Source organism: Pristiophorus japonicus, chromosome 11, assembly GCF_044704955.1.
Source record: "Pristiophorus japonicus isolate sPriJap1 chromosome 11, sPriJap1.hap1, whole genome shotgun sequence".
In the NCBI taxonomy this organism is placed as follows: domain Eukaryota; kingdom Metazoa; phylum Chordata; class Chondrichthyes; family Pristiophoridae; genus Pristiophorus; species Pristiophorus japonicus.
Window position 1 is genome coordinate 129,546,801 of NC_091987.1, and position 22,894 is coordinate 129,569,694.

Below are 22,894 nucleotides of genomic sequence, written 5' to 3' on the forward strand. Positions count from 1 at the left end.
TGTAGGAGTTTGCTGTGCGCAACTTGGCTGCCATGCTTCCCACATTACAACAGTGACTACACTCCAAAAGTATTTCATCGGCTGTAAAATGCTTTGAGACGTCCGCTGGTCGTGAAAGGCGCTATATAAATGCTAGTCCCTCTTTTACCTTCAAGGCAAGGTATCGTGAACAAGCCTGGATTGTCATCGCTCACAATTACCCCGGGATGTTCTTTACACGCAAGTTTCTAGAAGTAGGAATGTGTGTATTGCTCTGTATGTAGTCTTAAGATAAATGTTTTGGAACAATAATAAATGTAGTCATTGTCGGACATATTACTGTCACTAGCTTCTTGAATCTGTTATTATAAAAGGAAAAGGATCATCAGTACCAGGTGATGCAGAGGAGATCAGAGTCAGAGAAAAGGGCAAGGGATGGGATGCAAGGCTGGAGGTAAGGTGGGCAGAGGCCATGGATTTCAAAAATACATTTTGCCAGTTAATTAGAAGTGGAGCTGCACCTTCAGTAAAAGATCAAAGTTTTCACTATTATCACAATTTAGGTAACACGCACACACTACTTAACCTGCAGCCAATTAGAGAATAGATGTAGATTTTTATTAGTCTGTAAAGCTAGAGTACAAAATGAGATGTCAAATAAATTAAAATACTTACGAATACAATGCCATCACCAAAAAGTGCAGATACCGACTCCCAAATCTTCCAAGCCCTCTCATTCACTTTCTCTCCTACCTTAAGGCGCTGACACAGTGCAATAAAGTCTGTATCTTTGTGGTCATCTCTGAAAATATGAGAATACATACAATAGAAAGGGGTCAATTCAAATTTCACAAATGACTCTCTGATTATCTGTGGTACTCAGCCATTAGTAACAATTTATTTTTAAGAATTAAGAGTTAGAGTTCTATTCTCCAGCACAACAGATGTAATAAATGCAGAACAATGGATCCTATTTATTGTAATATTAAATTCACAGGATATAGAGTGCAGGCGATGGAGAACACAACACAGCACATGTGGTAATGAGTGATCTTTGCTGAATAGCTTGGGTTGCAGACAACCAATTCCACAGTGGTAGCAGTGTTAGTTATGTTATGTACTGCTGTTTATCCACTGTATCAGTGCCTGCTGGCCACTGGACAAAATATATATGATAGAGATAGAGAGAGATATATAGATATAAAGATATAGAGACCTTGGTGTGTCGGATTCACATGGGACTGACTGTCCGGGTGCTCAGCAGTGGACTAGATTTTGAAAATCCCTCATTTACTCAGGGTGCACATGACTTTCTTGCAGTGGGTTATTTTCCATTGGGTCTTATTTGGGTCCATGTCTCAGTGAGGTTGCAGTGAGGAATTTTTTTTTTTTGCAGAGAGCTGGATCGTTGGGAAACTGACCAGGAAATGTAAAGGATTGCACCTTCTCCACCAGCACCTGCCATGACTTTGGGCTCTACCTCAAATTAGAATTGTCCAGTGTCTGTCATGAGATCAACTTACAAATATTTTACAAACAGAGGTTCCTGACCTCAGATTGCCATCACTGCCTTCTTTGCAGACAAGATATTTCCCCTTTTGAAAAAAATGTAAATTAACTTTAACATGAGAGCAAGTCAATCTGAGCCAGTCTAACAAGCCTCCTGGATGATGGGTAAATTATGGCACTGGCAGAATCCCAGTCCTTGCTAGCTACCGGACAAAATATATATATTTTTTTAAATATTTAAATGGGACTGGGGCAGATTCTGTCCATTGTCTATTTTCTTTAATTTGTCAATCCCCTGTAACACTGCACAAGCAGTTGTGACCAGGGGGTACAAGGAAGGGAAAGAGGAGAAGGGAGGGGTGAAAGGGGGCGGGAGAAACTGAGAAACAGGAGTAGGCCATTCAGCCCCTCGAGCCTGTCCTACCATTCAATTAAATTATGGCTGAATGGTACCTCAATTTCATTGAGAGGGGGAAAGGGGGAAATCGCAAAGGGAGAGAAGGGATAAGTAGTAAAGGGGAATTAGCTTTAAATCAGTATTAGTGTGGCGCAGACCGAAATCACCAAATTGGCTGACAATCAAAGCATACACTGTAATGTTTCATACATTTGCTCCTCTGGCTTGTACTGATCTTGGATGCTCAGTACAGCAATTTATTTCAGACATTAAATATTTCTGGGGAAGGCTTAAAGTAGCGTTCGGTGTCATTCTACAATTTATAATGGGTTCCGTAATGTTACTTTGACATCACCTACTGGTGCAGTGCCATTAGGATGTGAAGAATAGTAATTTTTTCGATCAAATGAATAGATCCATTTGTTTTTAAAAACAAATATAATTCCCAATAAAAAATTTCAAGTCAGTCCCCATGCCTCATCATAAAGACTTGTGTAGGAGTGGGGGTGGAGGAAGGAAAGAGATCCATCCCAATCTTCTCTCTTACCCCATGCATTAGCAGACCCAGAGCTCAACTCTGTTCCACATAATTGATCGATAAATAAAATGCACACCAAAATTAAACTGGATTTTCACCTAATATTGTTATCATGAAAATGCCAGAATCTTTGGATTCCACTGACATAGACATGCAAGAAAGCATGCGGATTGAGTCAACCATTTGTACTTATACTGAACACAAGCAACCATCACACAAGGGAAATGTAAATTCAGAGAAAACTGCCAGGTCTGCATTATTCAAGAGAAATCCTAGGAACTATATTTAAAATCAGTATCTATGGAAATATTAAAAACAAATCAGTGCTTAACAACCAAATCGCAAACATCAGTGAAACAATTGTAGAGATAATGGAATTACATTATAAAAATAAAGAAATTAGGTAGGTACACTGTTGATACAAGTGGTCAGATACATTATGACATTTGGCAAAAAGGTTATGTTATCTCAAAGCAGCCAGAAAACATAATTTTCTTCTATTTCAACAACAAAAACTTATGTTTACATAGCGCCTTTAACTGCACAGGAACATTGTAAAACAAAATTCAACACCGAGCCACATAAGGAGAAATTAAGGCAGTGACCAAAAGCTTGGTCAAAGAGGTAGGTTTTAAGGGGCATCTTAAAAAAGGAAGAATTAGAGGTAGAGAGGCAGAGAGGTTATGGGAGGGAATTCCAGAGCTCAGGGCCTAGGCAACTGAAGGCACCAATGGTTGTGAGATTAAAATCAGGGGGGCTCCAGTGGCCAGAATTAGAGGAGCTCAGATATCTGGGAGGGTTGCGGGGCTGGAAGTGATTACAGAGACCATGGAGAGATTTGAAAACATGGATGAGAATTTTAAAATCTAGACACTGCTTTACCTGAGCCCATGTATGTCAGTGAGCACAGGGGCGATGGGTGAATGTGCCTTGGTGCGAGTTAGGACACGGGCAGCAGAATTTGGGATGACCTCAAGTTCACGTCGAGAAGAATGTGGGAGGCCAGCCAGGAGTGTATTGGAAGAGTCAAGTCCAGAGGTAACAAAGTCATGGATGAGGGTTTCAGCAGCAAATGAGCTGAGGCAGGGGTGGAGTGAGCCGGTGTTACAAAAGGTGATAATAGGCGGTCTTGGTTATAATAACTTTTATTTATATAGCGCCTTTAACATAGTAAAACGTCCCAAGACGCTTCATAACAGTGTTACAGACAAACAAATAAATTTGACACCCAGCCACAGAAGAAATTAAGGAAGATGACCAAAAGCTGTGTCAAAGAGGTAGGTTTTAATGAGCGCCTTAAAAGGAGGAAAGAGAGGTAGAGATGCATAGAGGTTTAGGGAGGGAGTTCCAGAGCTTGGGGCCCAGCCACCGATGGTTGAGCGATTATAATGAGGGATGTTCAAGAGACCAGAATTTGAGGAGCACCGACATCTTGTGGGATTGTGAGGCTGAAAAAGATTACAGAGATAGGGAGGGGCAAGTCCACGGAGTTATTTGTAAACAAGGATGAGAATTTTGAAATCGAGGCGTTGTTTAACTGAGAGCCAATGTAAGTCAGAAAGTAGAGGGGTAATGGGTGATCTTGACTTGGTGCGGGTTAGTACACGGGCTGCCGAGTTTTGGATGACTTCAAGTTTACGTAGTGTGGAATGTGGAAGGCCGGCCAGAAGTGAGTTGGAGTAGACGTCTCGAGGTGACAAGGGCATGAATGAGGGTTTCAGCAGCAGAACAGCTGAGGCAGGGGCGGAGGCAGGCAATGTTAGAGGTGGAAAAAGGCGGTTTTAGTTATGCCGCAGATATGTGGCTGGAAACTCATTTCACGGTCAAATAGGACACCTCGGTTGCAAATAGTCTGGTTCAGATTGATGTTAGGGAGAGGGATGCAGTCCGTGGTTAGGGATCGTAGTTTTTGGCAGGGACCAAAGATAATGGCTTCGGTCTTCCCAATATTTAATTAGAGAAAATGGCACAGATGTGTGGTTGGAAGCTCATTTCAGGGGCAAATATGGAGTCAATGGTATAAAAAAAATCAGAGATTAGAAGAGAATTATAAGAATTATAAGCAGCAGTAAGCCATTTGTCCCCTCGATCCTGCTTCACTAATCATTATTCACAGACAAGCATTTCTGCTGCCGCAGACGTGATTCCAGGATGGTATGCTGCCTCCCTAGTGCCAGGGTCAAGGATATCACTGAGTGGCGGCTGCAGAATATTCTAAGGGGGAAGGCTGGTCCATATCGGTATCAACGACATAGGTAGAATAAAAGGTTCAGGTCATGCAGGCAGATTTTAGGGAGCTAGGAATGAGATTAAAAAGCAGGACCTCAAAATGTAGTAATCTCCAGATTACTCCGTGCCACGAGCAAGCAGGGTATAGAAATCGAAGGATTCAGCAGATGAATGTGTGACTGGTAAGATGGTGCAGGAGGATTTCTGGGACATTGGGAATGGTTCTGGGATCTGTACATGCAGGATGGGTTCCACCTCGACAGAGCCGGGACCAATATCTATCATGTATTCAACCAGCATTGTAACCCATGTATAATGACCCAAGTTGTACACTGAGAACACTGACCACTAGGTGGTGAACATGTGGGAGACACTCCTAACCTGGACCTTCAGAGATAAAAGGGGAAGCTCCACCCACTTCCTGCACTTGAGTGCTAAGGAATAAAGGACAGGTCACAGACTGACCATCTCTCAAGCATGGGCCTCTCGTGTGCATTTATACTGTATAGTAAGGACCTATCAATGGCGACGAAAAACTGGGATTTAAACCACGCGAGCATGGCCACTAGCAGAACAGACGAGAGGTACTGTGTTAAGGAATGGTTGGGACAGAGATTCAACATTGTTAAAGCAGCACACAGTTCTCCAGGCAGACAAGGGCAGTCGGGCATGCCCCAACATGTAGTCGAACCCAGAGGGGGGAGTTCGACAGAGACAATGGCAAGGTGAATGGCGATTCACGCCATTGCAAGGGACAATGTGGCCAACAACACCTGTTAATGGCGCACTCAAGGGCAATAACAGGGGCAGTCAGGGACGATCAACTGGCAATGGACCTTTTGTTTCAAACAGCAGCTCATGCTGGAGGCGTGGAGGCACACACTCAGCCAGAGTTTGCAGAGATGAGCAAAATACCTGCAGAAATGAACGCTGGGGGAAAATCGCTGGAAGCTGAAGTTCAGCGAGTTCATGTGGAGCACGTATACAGTTCATACATCAGGATGCCACCAATAATGATGAAAGTGCTCCTCAATGGCATCCCAGTATCAATGGAGTTAGACACGGGGGCCAGCCAGTCCCTGATGGTTTTCAAACAGTTCGAAAAGTTGTGGGCATCCAAGGCCAGGAGGCCAAAATTATCGGCGATTGACGCACAGCTACGGACATACACAAAGGAGATCATTCCGGTGCTAGGCAGCGCCACGGTAGTCGTGACCCACAAAGATTCGGAGAACAGGTTGCCACTCTGGGTTGTCCCGGGGGACGGTCCCGCACTACTGGGGAGGAGCTGGCTTGCTGTCATGAACTGGAAATGGGGCGATGTCAATGCAATTTCCTCTGTGGAGCGAGTATCATGCTCACAGATCCTGGACAAATTTGACTCATTATTTCAACTTGGTATTGGCACTTTCATGGGGACCAAGGTAGTGATTCACATAAACCCGGACGCCAGGCCAGTATACCACAAGGCCAGAGCGGTGCCGTACGTGATACAGGAAAAGATAGAAGGCGAATTGGACCGCCTGCTGAGGGAAGGCATCATCTCGCCAGTCGAATTCAGTGACTGGGCGAGCCCAATCGTGCCGGTGCTCAAGGCGGATGGGTCGGTCAGGATATGTGGCGATTACAAGGCCACCATCAATCGGGTGTCACTCCAAGACCAGTACCCGCTACTGAGAGCGGAGGACCTCTTTGCGACGCTATCTGGTGACAAACTCTTTTCAAAATTGGACCTGACCTCAGCTTACATGACCCAGGAGCTGGCGAGTGAGTCGAAGAAGCTGACCACCATCACGACACACAAGGGGTTGATTGAGTACAACAGATGTCCGTTCAGGATTCGCTCGGCCGCCGCGATCTTCCAGCGAAATATGGAAAGCCTCCTCAAGTCGATTCCAGGGACCGTGGTTTTTCAGGACGACATCCTCATCACGGGTTACGATACTTAAGAACACCTCCACAACCTGGAGGAGGTGCTACGCAGACTGGACCGGGTAGGGCTGCGACTGAAAAAGGCGAAGTGCGTCTTCCTAGCTCCAGAGGTAGAATTCCTGGGGATGAGGGTAGCAGCAGACGGGATCAGCCCTACTGCGTCCAAGACGAAAGCGATCCAGAGAGCACCCAGACCCCGTAACACGACGGAGCTGCGTTCATTCCTGGGGCTCCTAAACTATTTTGGTAACTTTCTTCCCAAATTGAGCACGCTGCTAGAGCCGCTACACGTGCTCCTACGCAAAGGTTGCGAATGGGTCTGGGGGGACAGCCAGGAAAGGGCTTTTAATAGAGCACGCAATTTGTTATGTTCCAACAATCTGTTAACGCTATATGACCCATGTAAGAAACTTGTGTTAACGTGCGATGCGTCGTCCTATGGTGTCGGGTGGGTGTTGCAGCATGTCAATGCCAAGGGTCAGTTACAGCCGATAGCTTATGCCTCCAGAAGTCTGTCCCAGGCAGAAAGGAGCTAAGGGATGGTAGAAAAGGAGGCCCTCACATGTGTATATGTGGTAAAGAAAATGCACCAGTACCTGTTTTGCAGGAAATTTGAGCTGGAGACAGATCACAAACCCCCAACGTCCCTTTTGGCCGACAAGGCCATAAATGCAAATGCATCGGCCCGCATACAGAGGTGGGCACTCACGTTAGCTGCCTATGACTACACAATTCTGCACAGACCGGGCACCGAAAACTGCGCCGATGCACTCAGCAGGCTCCCACTAGCCACCACTGAGGGGGCTACCAAGCATGCTGCTGAGATGGTCATGGCTGTTGAAGCTTTCGGAAGCGAAGGCTCACCCGTGACAGCCCGTCAGATTAAAGTCTGGACAAATAGAGACCCGCTATTGTCTCTAGTCAAGAAATGTGTCCTGAATGGGGACTGGGCAGCCACGTCCAGGGCATGCCCTGAGGAATTTAAACCATTTCACAGGTGCAGGGATGAACTCTCGATTCAGGCCGATTGCCTACTGTGGGGAAACCGCGTAGTCATGCCCCAGATGGGCAGAGAGATGTTCATCAGAGAACTCCACAATGAGCACCCGGGCATTGTCAAGATGAAGGCAATTGCCAGGTCACACGTTTGGTGACCAGGGATAGACGCAGATCTGGAACTTTGTGTTCGCAGGTGCAACACGTGTGCCCAGCTGGGCAATGCGCCCAGGGAAGCCCCCCTTAGCTCCTGGCCATGGCCCGCCAAGCCTTGGTCACGTATCCATGTGGACTACGCAGGTCCTTTCATGGGAAAAATGTTTTTGGTTGTAGTAGACGCCTACTCCAAATGGATCGAGTGTTACATTTTAAATTTAAGCACATCCTCTTCCACGGTAGAAAGTCTACGGGCAATGTTCGCCACCCACGGTCTACCGAACATCTTGGTCAGCGACAATGGCCCGTGCTTCATAAGCACTGAATTCCAGGACTTCATGGCAGGCAATGGAATTAATAATGTTAGAACGGCACCGTTCAAGCCGGCCTCAAACGGCCAGGCAGAACGAGCAGTGCAGATAATCAAACAGGGAATGCTCAGAATCCAAGGGGGTTCCCTACAATGCCGCTTATCACGCCTCCTGTTGGCCTACAGATCCAGACCACACTCGCTCACAGGGGTTCCACCCGCAGAGCTAATGAAAAGGACGCTCAAAACCCGGTTATCCCTTATACACCCCACCATGAAAGAAATTGTCGAGAGCAGGCGCCAGTCACAATATGACTACCATGACAGGAATGCGAGGGCGCGATGTATTGATGTAAATGACCCCGTTTTTGTCCTCAACTACGTTGCGGGCCCAAATGGCTCGCAGACAGGGTGGTTGCCAAAGAGGGAAATAGGATTCTGGTAGTTAAACTTACCAATGGACAAATCTGCCACAAACATGTGGATCAAACAAAAAGGAGGTTTAGCAACCCCATAGAAGAAGCAGAGGAAGAACACGATGTAGAGTTCACTCCACCACAGGTGACCGAACACCGGAACCAAGTGGAGGAGAGCCCAGTCACTGTGGGCAGTCCGGACAGGCCTGAGGCACTGCAAACAGCAGACACTCAGGCCAGCGCCCAACAACCGGAGCCCCAACTCAGGCGCTCTACAACGGAGTGTAAACCACCAGAGAGACTCAACCTGTGATCCCAATAAGACTTTGGGGGGGGGGGGGGGGGGGGGGAAGGTGATGTCATGTATTCAACCAGCATTGTAACCCATGTATAATCTGACCTAAGTTGTACACTGTGAGAACACTGACCACTAAGTGGTGAACTTGTTGGAGACACTCCTAACCTGGACCTTCAGAGATAAAAGGGGAAGCTCCACCCACTTCCTGCACTTGAGTGCTAAGGAATAAAGGACAGATCACAGACTGACCTTCTCTCAAGCATGGGTCTCGTGTGCATTTATACTGTATCGTAAGGACGTATCAATATCCCTGCGGGGGCTGGGGGGAGGGGGGTTGCTATCACTGTTGTGGAGGTTTAAAACTAATTCAGTAGGGGGGTGGGCACCAAGATGTAGCATTCAAAAAGAGAAACAAGGTAAACAAAAGGATTGGGAGAGACATAACATTAGAGTAAGAAATAGTACGGTATTGGGTGGGGTCAGACAGAGAATACAAGGTGGTCGAAGATAGGTTTACAGAGCGGGAGTGTGAACGCACAAAGCATGGTAAATAAGGTTGGTGAGCTGCAGGTGCAAATAGCCACATGGGAATATGGGGCCCAAGTTTCCACACGATAAAAAACGGACGCCCCTCCGAGCTGGCCTAAAAAAAACTCGCAATTCTGGAGCGTTCTGCAGCTCCTTGTCTGCCTGGCGCGGCACCCAGGGGGGCGGAGCCTACACTCGCGCCGATTTTGTAAATGGGAGGGGGCGGGTACTATTTAAATTAGTTTTTTTCCTGCTGGCAACACTGCGCGTGCACGTTGGAGCGTTCGCACATGCTCAGTGTGAAAAAAACATTGCCACTCGGCCATTTTTGTAGTTCTTTGTAGCTGTTTAATTTGTGAACATTTTTTAATAAAAGCACATTGCCAACAGCACATCAGCACTTGCAGCCTTCTCACTGTCTCCTTCCCCCCCCTCCCCGCGGGAACAAAACGACTGTTCCCTTCCCTCCCCCTCCCCTCCTCCACGGGAACGAAACGACTGTTCCCTTCCCTCCCCCTCCCCCTCCCCTCCACGGGAACGAACGCCTGCAGCATTCTCTGTGCCTGAAGCACTTTCACACAGGTAGGAAGATGGTTTATTTAATCTTTTCTTTGCTTATAAATGTTTATTCAGGTTGGATTTATTTGTATAATATTTGTAGAAGTATAAATAAGGATTTATTGTAGAATTTAATGACTTCCCTTTCCCCCCCCCCACCTCGTTCTGGACGCCTAATTTGTAACCTGCACCTGATTTTTTAATGTGTAGAACAGGTTTTTTCAGTTCTACAAAAATCTTCACTTGCTCCATTCTAACTTAGTTTGGAGTACATTTTCACTGTGGAAACTTTCAAATCAGGCGTCAGTGGCCGGACACGCCCCCTTTTGAAGAAAAAATTCTGTTCCAAAGTAGAACTGTTCTACCTGACTAGAACTGCAGAAAAAAAAAATGTGGAGAATTGCGATTTCTAAGATAGTCCGTTCTCCACCAGTTGCTCCTAAAAATCAGGCGCAAATCATGTGGAAACTTGGGCCCATGATGTTGTGGCGATAACGAAGGCCTGGCTCAAAATCGGAGCAGATTGGACACTAAATATTCCTGGATACAAGGTGGTCAGGAAAGATAGGGCTGGAAAGAAAGAAGGTGGGGTGGCTGTATTGATTAAGGAGAATGTTAGTGTTGGAGAGAGAGGATGTCTGGAGGGGTCAAGGACAGAATCTATTTGGTTAGAGTTAAGAAACAAGAGGTGCCATTACACTACTAGGTTTATTCTATAGGCCACTAACAAGTGGGAAGAATATAGAGAAGCAAATTTGAAGAGAAATTACAGTGGGGTGCAAGAATTATAACGTAATATAGACTGGGAATAGTAATAGCGTAAAGGCCGGGGGGGCGGGGGGGGGGGTGCAGAAGAATTTCTGAAGTGTGTTCAAGAGAATTTTCTTGATTAGTACATTTCCGGCCCAACGAGGAAGGAGCCATTGCTGGATCTGGTTCTGGGGAATGAGGTGGGTCAAGTGGAGCAAGTAAGGGAACATTTAGCAAATAGTAATCATAGTATCATAAGGTTTAGATTAGCTATGGAAAAGGACAGGGAGGAAGGCAAATTGGAAGAAGGCAAATTTCAGTGGGTTGAGAAGGAATCTGGCCCAGGTTAATTGGAATCAAAGGCAAAACTATAAATCGAACAATGTATTGCCTTTAAAAAGAGATGGTTTGAGTTACAATAGGACAACCAAAGTTAGAGCTCCCTGGATGATGAAAAAGATGAGAGTAAAATGAAGCAGAAAGGGGGGGGGGTTTGACAGGTTGAGAATGCAAGTGAGAACCAGGCTAAATATAGAAAGTTCAGAGGGGAAGTGAAAAGGGAAATAAGAGGGACAGGGAGAGTATGAGAATTAGCTTGGCAGCTAATATAAAAGGGAATCCAAAAGTCTTCAATAGGAATATAAATAGCAAACAGGTAGTAAGGAGGTGTGCGGCCGATTAAGGACCAAAATGGAGACCTACGCATGGAGGCAGAAGGCAAGGCTGAGATACTAAGGGCCCAAGTTTCCACATGATTTGTGCCTGATTTTTTTTTCTGCAGTTCTAGTCAGGTAGAACAGTTCCACTTTGGAACAGAATTTTTTCTTCAAAAGGGGGCGTGTCCGGCCACTGACGCCGGATTTGAAAGTTTCCACAGTGAAAACGTACTCCAAACTAACTTAGAATGGAGCAAGTGAAGATTTTTGTAGAACTGAAAAAACCTCGTCTACACATTAAAAAAATCAGGCGCAGGTTACAAATTAGGCGTCCAGAACGAGGTGGGGGGGGGGGGGGGGGGAGGAAGTCATTAAATTCTATAATAAATCCTTATTTATACTTACACAAATATTATACAAATAAATCCAACCTGAATAAACATTTATAAGCAAAGAAAAGATTAAATAAACCACCTTCCTACCTGTGTGAAAGTGCTTCAGCCAGAGAATGCTGCAGGCGGGGGGGGGGGTGGGGGGAGGAGGCAGCCGTTCGTTCCCGTGGGGGGGGGGGGGGGGGGGGGGAGGAAAGAGGAGGAGGGAAACGGCTGCCTCAACTTTGAGGCTTCCTGCAGCCTTCTCACTGCTGCAAGAAGCCTCTGTGCTGATGACAATGTGCTTTTATTAAAAAAATTTCAAAAATTAAACAGCTACAAAGAACTACAAAAATGGCCGAGTGCCAATGTTTCCTTCACACTGCGCGTGCGCGAACGCTTCAACGCGCACGCACAGCGTTGCCGGCAGGAAAAAATCTAATTTAAATGGTACCCACCCCCTCCCACTTACAAAATCTGCGCGAGTGTAGGCTCCGCCCCCCTGGGCGTCACGCCAAGCAGACATGGAGCTGCAGGGCGCTCCAGAATCGAGCGCTTTTTTTCCGGCGCGAAAAACGGGCGCCCAGCTCGGAGGGGCGCCCGTTTTTTATCGTGTGGAAACTTGGCCCTAAATAGCAGCGAACCTGGGGACTGGGAGAAATTTAGAACTCAGTAGAGGAGGACAAAGGGTTTGATTAGGGCAGGGAAAATGGAGTACGAGAAGAAGCTTGCAGGGAACATGAAGGCGGATTGCAAATGTTTCTATAGGTCTGTAAAGAGAAAAAGGTTAGTAAAGACAAACGTAGGTCCCCTGCAGTCAGAATCAGGGGAACAAAGAAATGGCGGACCAATTGAACAAGTACTTTGGTTCGGTATTCACTAAGGAGGACACAAACAACCTGCCGGATATAAAAGGGGTCAGAGGGTCTAGTAAGGAGGAGGAACTGAGGGAAATCCTCATTAGTCGGGAAATTGTGTTGGGGAAATTGATGGGATTGAAGGCCGATAAATCCCCAGGGCCCGATGGACTGCATCCCAGAGTACTTAAGGAGGTGGCCTTGGAAATAGCGGATGCATCGACAGTCATTTTCCAACATTCCATTGACTCTGGATCAGTTCCTATGGAGTGGAGGGTAGCCAATGTAACCCCACTTTTTAAAAAAGGAGGGAGAGAGAAAACAGGGAATTATAGACCGGTCAGCCTGACCTCAGTAGTGGGTAAAATGATGGAATCAATTATTAAGGATGTCATAGCAGCGCATTTGGAAAATGGTGACATGATAGGTCCACGTCAGCATGGATTTGTGAAAGGGAAATCATGCTTAACAAATCTTCTGGAATTTTTTGAGGATGTTTCCAGTAAAGTGGACAAAGGAGAACCAGTTAATGTGGTATATTTGGACTTTCAGAAGGCTTTCGACAAGGTCCCACACAAGAGATTAATGTGCAAAGTTAAAGCACATGGGATTGGGGGTAGTGTGCTGACGTGGATTGAGAACTGGTTGTCAGACAGGAAGCAAAGAGTAGGAGTAAGCGGGTACTTTTCAGAATGGCAGGCAGTGACTAGTGGGGTGCCGCAAGGTTCTGTGCTGGGGCCCCAGCTGTTTACATTGTACATTAATGATTTAGACGAGGGGATTAAATGCAGTATCTCCAAATTTGCAGATGACACTAAGTTGGGTGCCAGTGTGAGCTGCGAGGAGGATGCTATTAGGCTGCAGAGTGACTTGGATAGGTTAGGTGAGTGGGCAAATGCATGGCAGATGAAGTATAATGTGGATAAATGTGAGGTTATCCACTTTGGTGGTAAAAACAGAGAGACAGACTATTATCTGAATGGTGACAGATTAGGAAAAGGGAAGGTGCAACGAGACCTGGGTGTCATGGTACATCAGTCATTGAAGGTTAGCATGCAGGTACAGTAGGCGGTTAAGAAAGCAAATGGCACGTTGGCCTTCATAGCGAGGGGATTTGAATACAGGGGCAGGGAGGTGTTGCTACAGTTGTACAGGGCCTTGGTGAGGCCACACCTGGAGTATTGTGTACAGTTTTGGTCTCCTAACTTGAGGAAGGACATTCTTGCTATTGAGGGAGTGCAGCGAAGATTCACCAGACTGATTCCCGGGATGGCGGGACTGACCTATCAAGAAAGACTGGATCAACTGGGCTTGTATTCACTGGAGTTCAGAAGAATGAGAGGGGACCTCATGGAAACGTTTAAAATTCTGACGGGTTTAGACAGGTTAGATGCAGGAAGAATGTTCCCAATGTTGGGGAAGTCCAGAACCAGGGGTCACAGTCTGAGGATAAGGGGTAAGCCATTTAGGACCGAGATGAGGAGAAACTTCTTCACCCAGAGAGTGGTGAACCTGTGGAATTCTCTACCACAGAAAGTAGTTGAGGCCAATTCACTAAATATATTCAAAAGGGAGTTAGATGAAGTCCTTACTACTCGGGGGATCAAGGGTTATGGCGAGAAAGCAGGAAGGGGGTACTGAAGTTTCATGTTCAGCCATGAACTCATTTTTTGGCGGTGCAGGCTAGAAGGGCTGAATGGCCTGCTCCTGCATCTATTTTCTATGTTTCTATGTTTCTAAATGAGTACTTTGCATCTGTCTTCATCAAGGAAGAAGATGCTACCGAAGTCATGGTGAAAGAGGAGGTAGTTGCGATACTGGATCGGACAAAAATTGATAAAGAGGAGATACTAAAAAGGCTGGCTGTACTTAAATTTGATAAGTCACTAGGACCGGATGGGACGGATCCTTTGACGCTGAGGGAGGTTAAGGAGGAAAGCGCGGAGATATGGCCATAATCTTCCAATCCTCCGTAGATATCGGGGTGGTGTCAGAGGACTGGAGAACTACAAATGTTACACCCATGTTCAAAAAAAGGGCGTAAGGATAAACAGGCTAGTTTAACCGCAATAGTGGGGAAGCTTTTAGAAACGATAATCCGGGACATAATTAACAGTCACTTGGATAAGTGTGGATTAATTTTAAAAAGCCAGCACAGATGTGTTAAATGCAAATCATGTTTAACTAACTTCACTGAGTTTTTTTGATGAGGTAACAAAAAGGGTTGACGAAGAGCAATCCGGTGGGCGTGGTGTATGTACATGGACTTTCAAAAGGGTGTTTGGTAAGGCGTCACATAATAGGCTTGCCAGCAAAGTTGAAGCCCAAGGAATAAAAGGGACAGTGGCAGCATGGATACAAAATTGTCTAAATGACAGGAAACAGTAGTGGTGAACGGTTGTTTTTCTGACTGGAGGAAGGTATACAGTGGTGTGCCCCAGGGGTCAGTACTAGGACCACTGCTTTTCTTGATATATATTAATGACTTGGACTTGGGTGTACAGGGCTCAATTTCAAAATTTGCAGATGACACAAAACTTGGAAGTATAGTGAACAGTGAGGAGAATAGTGATAGACTTCAAGACAGACAGACAATGGGCAGACAATTGGCAGATGAAACTCAATGCAGAAAAGTGCAAAGTGATTCTTTCTACCAAAATGTATGAGGAGAGGCAATATAAATTAAAGGGTACAATTCTAAAGGGTGTGCACGAACAGAGAGACCTGGGGTATTTGTGCACAAATCGTTGAAGGTGGCAGGGCAGGCTGAGAAAGCAGTTAAAAAGGCATACGGGATCCTAGGCTTCATAAATAGAGGTAAGAGTACAAATGCAAGGAAGTTATGATGAACCGTCATAAAACACTGGACTGACCACAAGTATTAAGTCCAATTCTGGGCACCACACTTTAGGAAGGATGTGAAGTCCTTAGAGAGGTAGCAGAAAAGACTTACAAGAATGGTTCCAGGGATGAGGGAGAAACTGGGGTTGCTCTGCTTAGAGCAGAGAAGGTTGAGGAGATTTGATGGAGGTGTTCAAAATCGTGAGGGGTCTGGACAGAGTAAATAGAAACTGTTCCCATTGGCGGAAGGGTCGAGAACCAGAGGACACAGATTTAAAGGTGACTGGTAGAACCAGCAACGGTGACATGAGGAAACACTTTTTTTACGCAGCGAGTGGTTAGGATCTGGAATGCACAACCCAAGAGGTTGGTGGAAGTAGATTCAATCGTGGCTTTCAAAAGGGAATTGGATAAGTACCTGAAGGAAAAAATTAGCAGGGGAATGGGTCTAGCTGAAGTGCTCTTGCAGAGAGCTGGCATGGGCTTAATGGCCTCCTTCTGTGCTGTGACCATTTTATGATTCTATAAGCATCCAGTAGTGTCAACTTACCAAATGCAATACCAATGTATTTGTTTTAGTCTAAAAAAGCTTCCTTGTCACATTTTATAAAATATACGGCGAATTCAATTTTGGAAAAAAAAATTAAATAAATTTAAAATCTTGTGCATACTTTCTGTTGTTATGCTTTTATGTCAAGGTTGAACATTGAAAATTGCCCTTGTAAACATTTAGAATGGAAATTCTGTATGTATGTAGTTACAAATCCTGGCCAGTAGGTGGCGCCATAGAGCACATTCCTGAAGCCTTTTCCCAACTCATTCAGTAACTGGTAAATTGCCTGTTGCATTGTCCAAGGTCAGTTTGAAACATCTGTGGCTATTTTAATCAGGAGTTGAACAATGCAGGCTATGACACAATCCGACTCGGGCTGAATTGGAGTTTAAGTGTCCTTTTCGTAATTTGTATATGTGTGTGTGTGGAAGAAATTCAGTGTTGAGGCTACTTCAATTTACACACTTGGTGTCAGCGAACACTCTGGTCAGATCCTGCACAGGTGCAAAATAAATTTCCCTCTACCCTGCCCCAACACACTAGTCTCACTGGACTTCATTTTCAGCACAGGATTTCTTTGACCAAGACTGCCAATTCAGTATCAAATTATGAGGAGTTTTGTGCAACATGTGGCCACTGAGAATGAGCTTATTTTGTTTAGGATTATTACAGCCAGAAGAGGGGGAATACTTTCATCCCATCAGTCTGGGTTAGATTTGAGCCCTGGTGCTAAATCCCTGCACAAACAATTCCATCCTCCGATCAGTTCCTTCATATATAGCTCGTCACAAAAGCAAGTGTGGTTATTCCAAATTAATTCTATCCCTATTATATCAAACACATGCTGATATTTTCCAGATACACAATTAGTGCTGTTGAAAATATATATTTTGAAGGCTCCTAAAAGGAAACAGGCAACTTTATTTAATTAATGCACAAGCGGTAAGACCGTATCGTCAAGATTTTGCATCCAACTCTGTACTGTTGTTGGTGACAGAAATTCTGCAAACTACTCAGCAGTCAGAACAGAAAACCATTAAAACTGGAGACAAGACCTTCATGTTACAACTGTTGCTTCCAGCTCCAATTCAAAACAATTCCTCCATGACGCATAGATCATTCAAGTAAAGGGCTGTACCAGCTACAAAGGAAGTTCCACTTACAATTACAGGAATACAATCAACAGAAGGATATGCTGATGGGGACAGATTCATGTGGAGCATAAACACTGGCATAGACAAGTTGAACTGAACGGCCGATCTCTGCTCTGTAAATTCTACGCAATTCAATGCAAATACTGCAAAAAATAATATTGTAAATGCTAGAAATCTGATTTGAAAAAGGGAAAAATCAATACATTTTATACTGGAGTCAAATGAACTGTAAACTACTGAACTTGAAAACTTCAACATTGGCTTGTCAGTAGTAGTCACTGATACAAATCGTATAATAATCAGTATCGCCAGAGGCAAAAGGGAGATTCTGAAGTGTGCAGAATAAAGTAAATGCTGAGCTGCAGTAGTGAGGGACTGGAGACAGTCAGAAAGTATCTGGGAAAGTGTAACTGTTCAAAGATTGCCATGATTTATCACCTCCACTAACACATTAATAGTCGGACATTTTTTTTCTTGCAACCAAACTTCACGCAAATCGTTTGCGATATGTAGCAGCATGAAATACCACTTTTAAAACATTTCAAGTGGAGTCTGAGGCAAGATATGATGCACAAACTTAAATTAGAAATCAGCATCTGTGGAGAGAACAGAAAAGTTAATGGTTTTTAATGTTTTTTTAAAACCACAATCAGGAGGTTGCATTTAGCGAATCCTGCTGGATTACATCAGGATTGCTAGCAGCTGCATTACACACTACCCCCCAAAAATTGGTTATTCATTCCCTTGCTGCTGTATACAAAAACAGCGACAACAGGACTCTTGATTCAGAGTTAATTGGCTTGAAATGCACAAGATGATTGCATGGTGTCAAAAGCTGATCAAACTCTGCAAGTTATACCATAAGTATATAATAGAGACCACTTCACTCGTCTTTGCTGCAACAATGTATTTTAATGTTAGGGAGTACACAAATTATTTTGAACTGTTTTGACGATGGAAAGGATTGGGGAATGACTTACAAAGGGATGATTTTACTTAGTGTGCCCACAAAGTTTGAAGCAGATGTGTATTCAGACCAGGCAAGTACATTTATTTACTGTTTTTTCTTAACCAGCGACAATAAGTTACTCGTTATCTTAATTCTCATGAGGCATTTACATCCGAGCTTGGAACATACAAACTTCATGCATACTTAGCATGAGTTAGTCTGCTCTATAACACTGCTGTCTCTGCCGCTATCTCAGCCTCCTGTCACTGAACGCATTCATGTCTGTGTCAAGTCGAGGATCAATTAAAAAGTAGGACCTCAAAAGTAGTAATCTCGGGATTGCTACCAGTGCCACGTGATAGTCAGAGTAGGAATCGCAGGATAGCGCAGATGAATACGTGGCTTGAGCAGTGGTGCAGCAGGGAGGGATTCAAATTCCTGGGGCATTGGAACCGGTTCTGGGGGAGGTGGGACCAGTACAATCCGGATTGTCTGCACCTGGGCAGGACCGGAACCAATGTCCTAGGGGGGAGTGTTTGCTAGTGCTGTTGGGGAGGATTTAAACTAATATGGCAGGGGGATGGGAACCAATGCAGGGAGACAGAGGGAAACAAAAAAGGAGGCAAAAGCAAAAGACAGAAAGGAAATGAGGAAAAGTGGAGGGCAGAGAAACCCAAGGCAAAGAACAAAAAGAGCCACTGTACAGCAAAATTCTAAAAGGACAAATGGTGTTAAAAAAACAAGCCTGAAGGCTTTGTGTCTTAATGCAAGGAGTATCCGCAATAAGGGGGATGAATTAACTGTGCAAATAGATGTTAACAAATATGATGTGATTGGGATTACCGAGAAGTGGCTCCAGGATGATCAGGGCTGGGAACTCAACATCCAGGGGTATTCAACATTCAGGAAAGATAGAATAAAAGGAAAAGGAGGTGGGGTAGCATTGCTGGTTAAGGAGGAAATTAAGGCAATAGTTCGGAAGGACATTAGCTTGGATGATGTGGAATCTATATGGGTAGAGCTGCAGAATACCAAAGGGCAAAAAACGTTAGTGGGAGTTGTGTACAGACCTCCAAACAGTAGTAGTGATGTTGGGGAGGGCATCAAACATGAAATTAGGGGTGCATGCAATAAAGGTGCAGCAGTTATAATGGGTGACTTTAATATGCACATAGATTGGGTTAACCAAACTGGAAGCAATACGGTGGAGGAGGATTTCCTGGAGTGCATAAGGGATGGTTTTTTAGACCAATATGTCGAGGAACCAACTAGGGGGGAGACCATCTTAGACTGGGTGTTGTGTAATGAGAGGATTAATTAGCAATCTCGTTGTGCGAGACCCCTTGGGGAAGAGTGACCATAATATGGTGGAATTCTGCATTAGGATGGAGAATGAAACAGTTAATTCAGAGACCATGGTCCAGAACTTAAAGAAGGGTAACTTTGAAGGTATGAGGCGTGAATTGGCTAGGATAGATTGGCAAATGATATTGAAGGGGTTGACTGTGGATGGGCAATGGCAGACATTTAGAGACCGCATGGATGAACTACAACAATTGTACATTCCTGTCTGGCGTAAAAATAAAAAAGGGAAGGTGGATCAACCGTGGCTATCAAGGGAAATCAGGGATAGTATTAAAGCCAAGGAAGCGGCATACAAATTGGCCAGAAATAGCAGCGAACCCAGGGACTGGGAGAAATTTAGAACTCAGCAGAGGAGGACAAAGGGTTTGATTAGGGCAGGGAAAATGGAGTACGAGAAGAAGCTTGCAGCGAACATTAAGACGGATTGCAAAAGTTTCTATAGATATGTAAAGAGAAAAAGGTTAGTAAAGACAAATGTAGGTCCCCTGCAGTCAGAATCAGGGGAAGTCATAACGGGGAACAAAGAAATGGCAGACCAATTGAACAAGTACTTTGGTTCAGTATTCACTGAGGAGGACACAAACAACCTTCCGGATATAAAAGGGGTCGGAGGGTCTAGTAAGGAGGAGGAACTGAGGGAAATCCTTATTAGTCGGGAAATTGTGTTGGGGAAATTGATGGGATTGAAGGCCGATAAATCCCCAGGGCCTGATGGACTGCATCCCAGAGTACTTAAGGAGGTGGCTTTGGAAATAGTGGATGCATTGACAGTCATTTTCCAACATTCCATTGACTCTGGATCAGTTCCTATGGAGTGGAGGGTAGCCAATATAACCCCACTTTTTAAAAAAGGAGGGAGAGAGATAACAGGGAATTATAGACTGGTCAGCCTGACATCGGTGGTGGGTAAAATGATGCAATCAATTATTAAGGATGTCATAGCAGTGCATTTGGAAAGAGGTGATATGATAAATCCATGCTGACTTGGACCTGTGAAAGGGAAATCATGCTTGACAAATCTTCTGGAATTTTTTGAGGATGTTTCCAGTAGAGTGGACAAGGGAGAACTAGTTGATGTGGTGTATTTGGACTTTCAGAAGGCTTTCGACAAGATCCCACACAAGAGATTAATGTGCAAAATTAAAGCACATGGGATTGGGGGTAGTGTGCTGACATGGATTGAGAACTGGTTGTCAGACAGGAAGCAAAGAGTAGGAGTAAATGGAGACTTTTCAGAATGGCAGGCAGTGACTAGTGGGGTACCGCAAGGTTCTGTGCTGGGGCCCCAGCTGTTTACATTGTACATTAATGATTTAGATGAGGGGATTAAATGTAGTATCTCCAACTTTGCGGATGGCACTAAGTTGGGTGCCAGTGTGTGCTGCGAGGAGGATGCTATGAGGCTGCAGAGTGACTTGGATAGGTTAGGTGAGTGGGCAAATGCATGGCAGATGAAGTATAATGTGGATAAATGTGAGGTTATCCACTTTGGTGGTAAAAACAGAGAGACAGACTATTATCTGAATGGTGACAGATTAGGAAAAGGGGAGGTGCAACGAGACCTGGGTGTCATGGTACATCAGTCATTGAAGGTTGGCATGCAGGTACAGCAGGCGGTTAAGAAAGCAAATGGCATGTTGGCCTTCATAGCGAGGGGATTTGAGTACAGGGGCAGGGAGGTGTTGCTACAGTTGTACAGGGCCTTGGTGAGGCCACACCTGGAGTATTGTGTACAGTTTTGGTCTCCTAACCGGAGGAAAGACATTCTTGCTATTGAGGGAGTGCAGCAAAGGTTCACCAGACTGATTCCCGGGATGGCGGGACTGACCTATCAAGAAAGACTGGATCAACTGGGCTTGTATTCACTGGAGTTCAGAAGAATGAGAGGGGACCTCATAGAAACGTTTAAAATTCTGACGGGGTTAGACAGGTTAGATGCAGGAAGAATGTTCCCAATGTTGGGGAAGTTCAGAACCAGGGGACACAGTCTAAGGATAAGGGGTAAGCCATTTAGGACCGAGATGAGGAGGAATTTCTTCACCCAGAGAGTGGTGAACCTGTGGAATTCTCTACCATAGAAAGTTGTTGAGGCCAATTCACTAAATATATTCAAAAAGGAGTTAGATGTAATCCTTACTACTAGGGGAATCAAGGGGTACGGTGAGAAAGCAGGAATGGGATACTGAAGTTGCATGTTCAGCCATGAACTCATTGAATGGCGGTGCAGGCTAGAAGGGCCGAATGGCCTACTCCTGCACCTATTTTCTATGTTTCTATGTCTATGTTTCTATGACTTGCTTCCACACTAACAAGTTCTACGGTGACTGATGAGACCAATGCAGGGTCGACAGTCTCTTTCACAAGTTGGGGGATGGTCGATTTGTCGTATGCTCCTTCCACTGTTTGTACTTGGCTTCCGCGTGCTCTCAACAAAGAGACTCAAGACATTTGGTGTCTTCTCGGATGCTTCTCTACTTTGAGCGGCCTTGGGCCAGGGATTCCCAAGAGTCGGCGGGGATGTTTCATTTTTTCTAAGGGTGTCCTTGAAGCGTTGTCTCTGCCCTCTTGGGACTCGCTTGCCGTAGCTTGAAGTAGAGTGCTTGTTTCGGGAGTCTAGTATCGGGCATGCGGACAACGTGGCCCGTCCATTGGAGCTGTTCGAGCGTGGTCAATGCCTCGATGCTGGCCTGAGAGAGAACGCTGACGCTGGTGCGCCTATCCTGCTAATGAATTTGCAAGATTGTGTGGAGGCAGCATTGGTGGTACTTCTCCGGTGCTTGGAGATGCCTACTGTACATAGTCCACGTCTCTGAAGCATATAGGAGGGCAGTTATCACTATTGCTCTGCAGACCATGAGTGTGGTGCCAGGTTGGAGATCCTGGCCTTTGAACACTCTTTTCCTCAGATGACTGAAGGCGATGACTGTCCTTGCTGATAGTAGGCTCCCAAGGTATGGGAAGTGGTCCACATTGTCCAAGGCCTCGTCATGGATTTTGATAATCGGGGAGCACTACTGTGTGGCAGGGGCAGGTTGGTAGAGAACCTTTGTCTTACAGATGTTTAATGTTCGGCCCAGACTCTCGCATGCTTCAGTGAAGGTGTCAACGATGGTTTGGAGTTCGACCTCAGTGTGCACAAATGCAAGCATCATCTGTATACTGTAATTCAATGACAGAGGTTGGAACAAACCCTGGATCCGGACTGGAGGCGACGGAGGTTGAATCATGGCAGGAGAGCTTGGTCACATGAAATGCTCTTCCTGTACCACGTGGGAACTCAGGGACACTTCCGGTGTGCGGGAAGTGTGTCCGCCTCCAACTCCTGACGTTCCGTGTTGCGGAATTGGAGCAGAGGGTGGATTCACTCTGGAGCATCCACGATGCTGAGAATGACGTGAGTAGCACATGTAGCGAGCTGGTCTTACCACAGGTGAAGGGTCCACAGCCAGCTAGGGAATGGAAGACCAGCAGGAAGAACAGTGCAAGGAAGGTAGTGCAGGGATCCCCTGCGCTCACCCCCTGCAAAACAGATACACCGTTTTGAGTACTCTT

At 45.3% G+C, this 22,894-nt stretch overlaps 1 protein-coding gene across 8 annotated transcripts in view; it reads right to left on the reverse strand.

Annotated features, from left to right (window-relative positions):
- The window catches only part of rb1 (retinoblastoma 1), a 456,612-nt gene that overhangs the window by 408,576 nt on the left and 25,142 nt on the right, over window positions 1–22,894 (reverse strand). For all 8 annotated transcript variants that reach the window (XM_070894055.1, XM_070894054.1, XM_070894053.1 and 5 more), the window contains exon 2: window positions 655–781. In XM_070894055.1, the coding sequence (XP_070750156.1) occupies window positions 655–781 (127 nt within the window). The remainder of the gene's footprint in view (window positions 1–654; window positions 782–22,894) is intronic.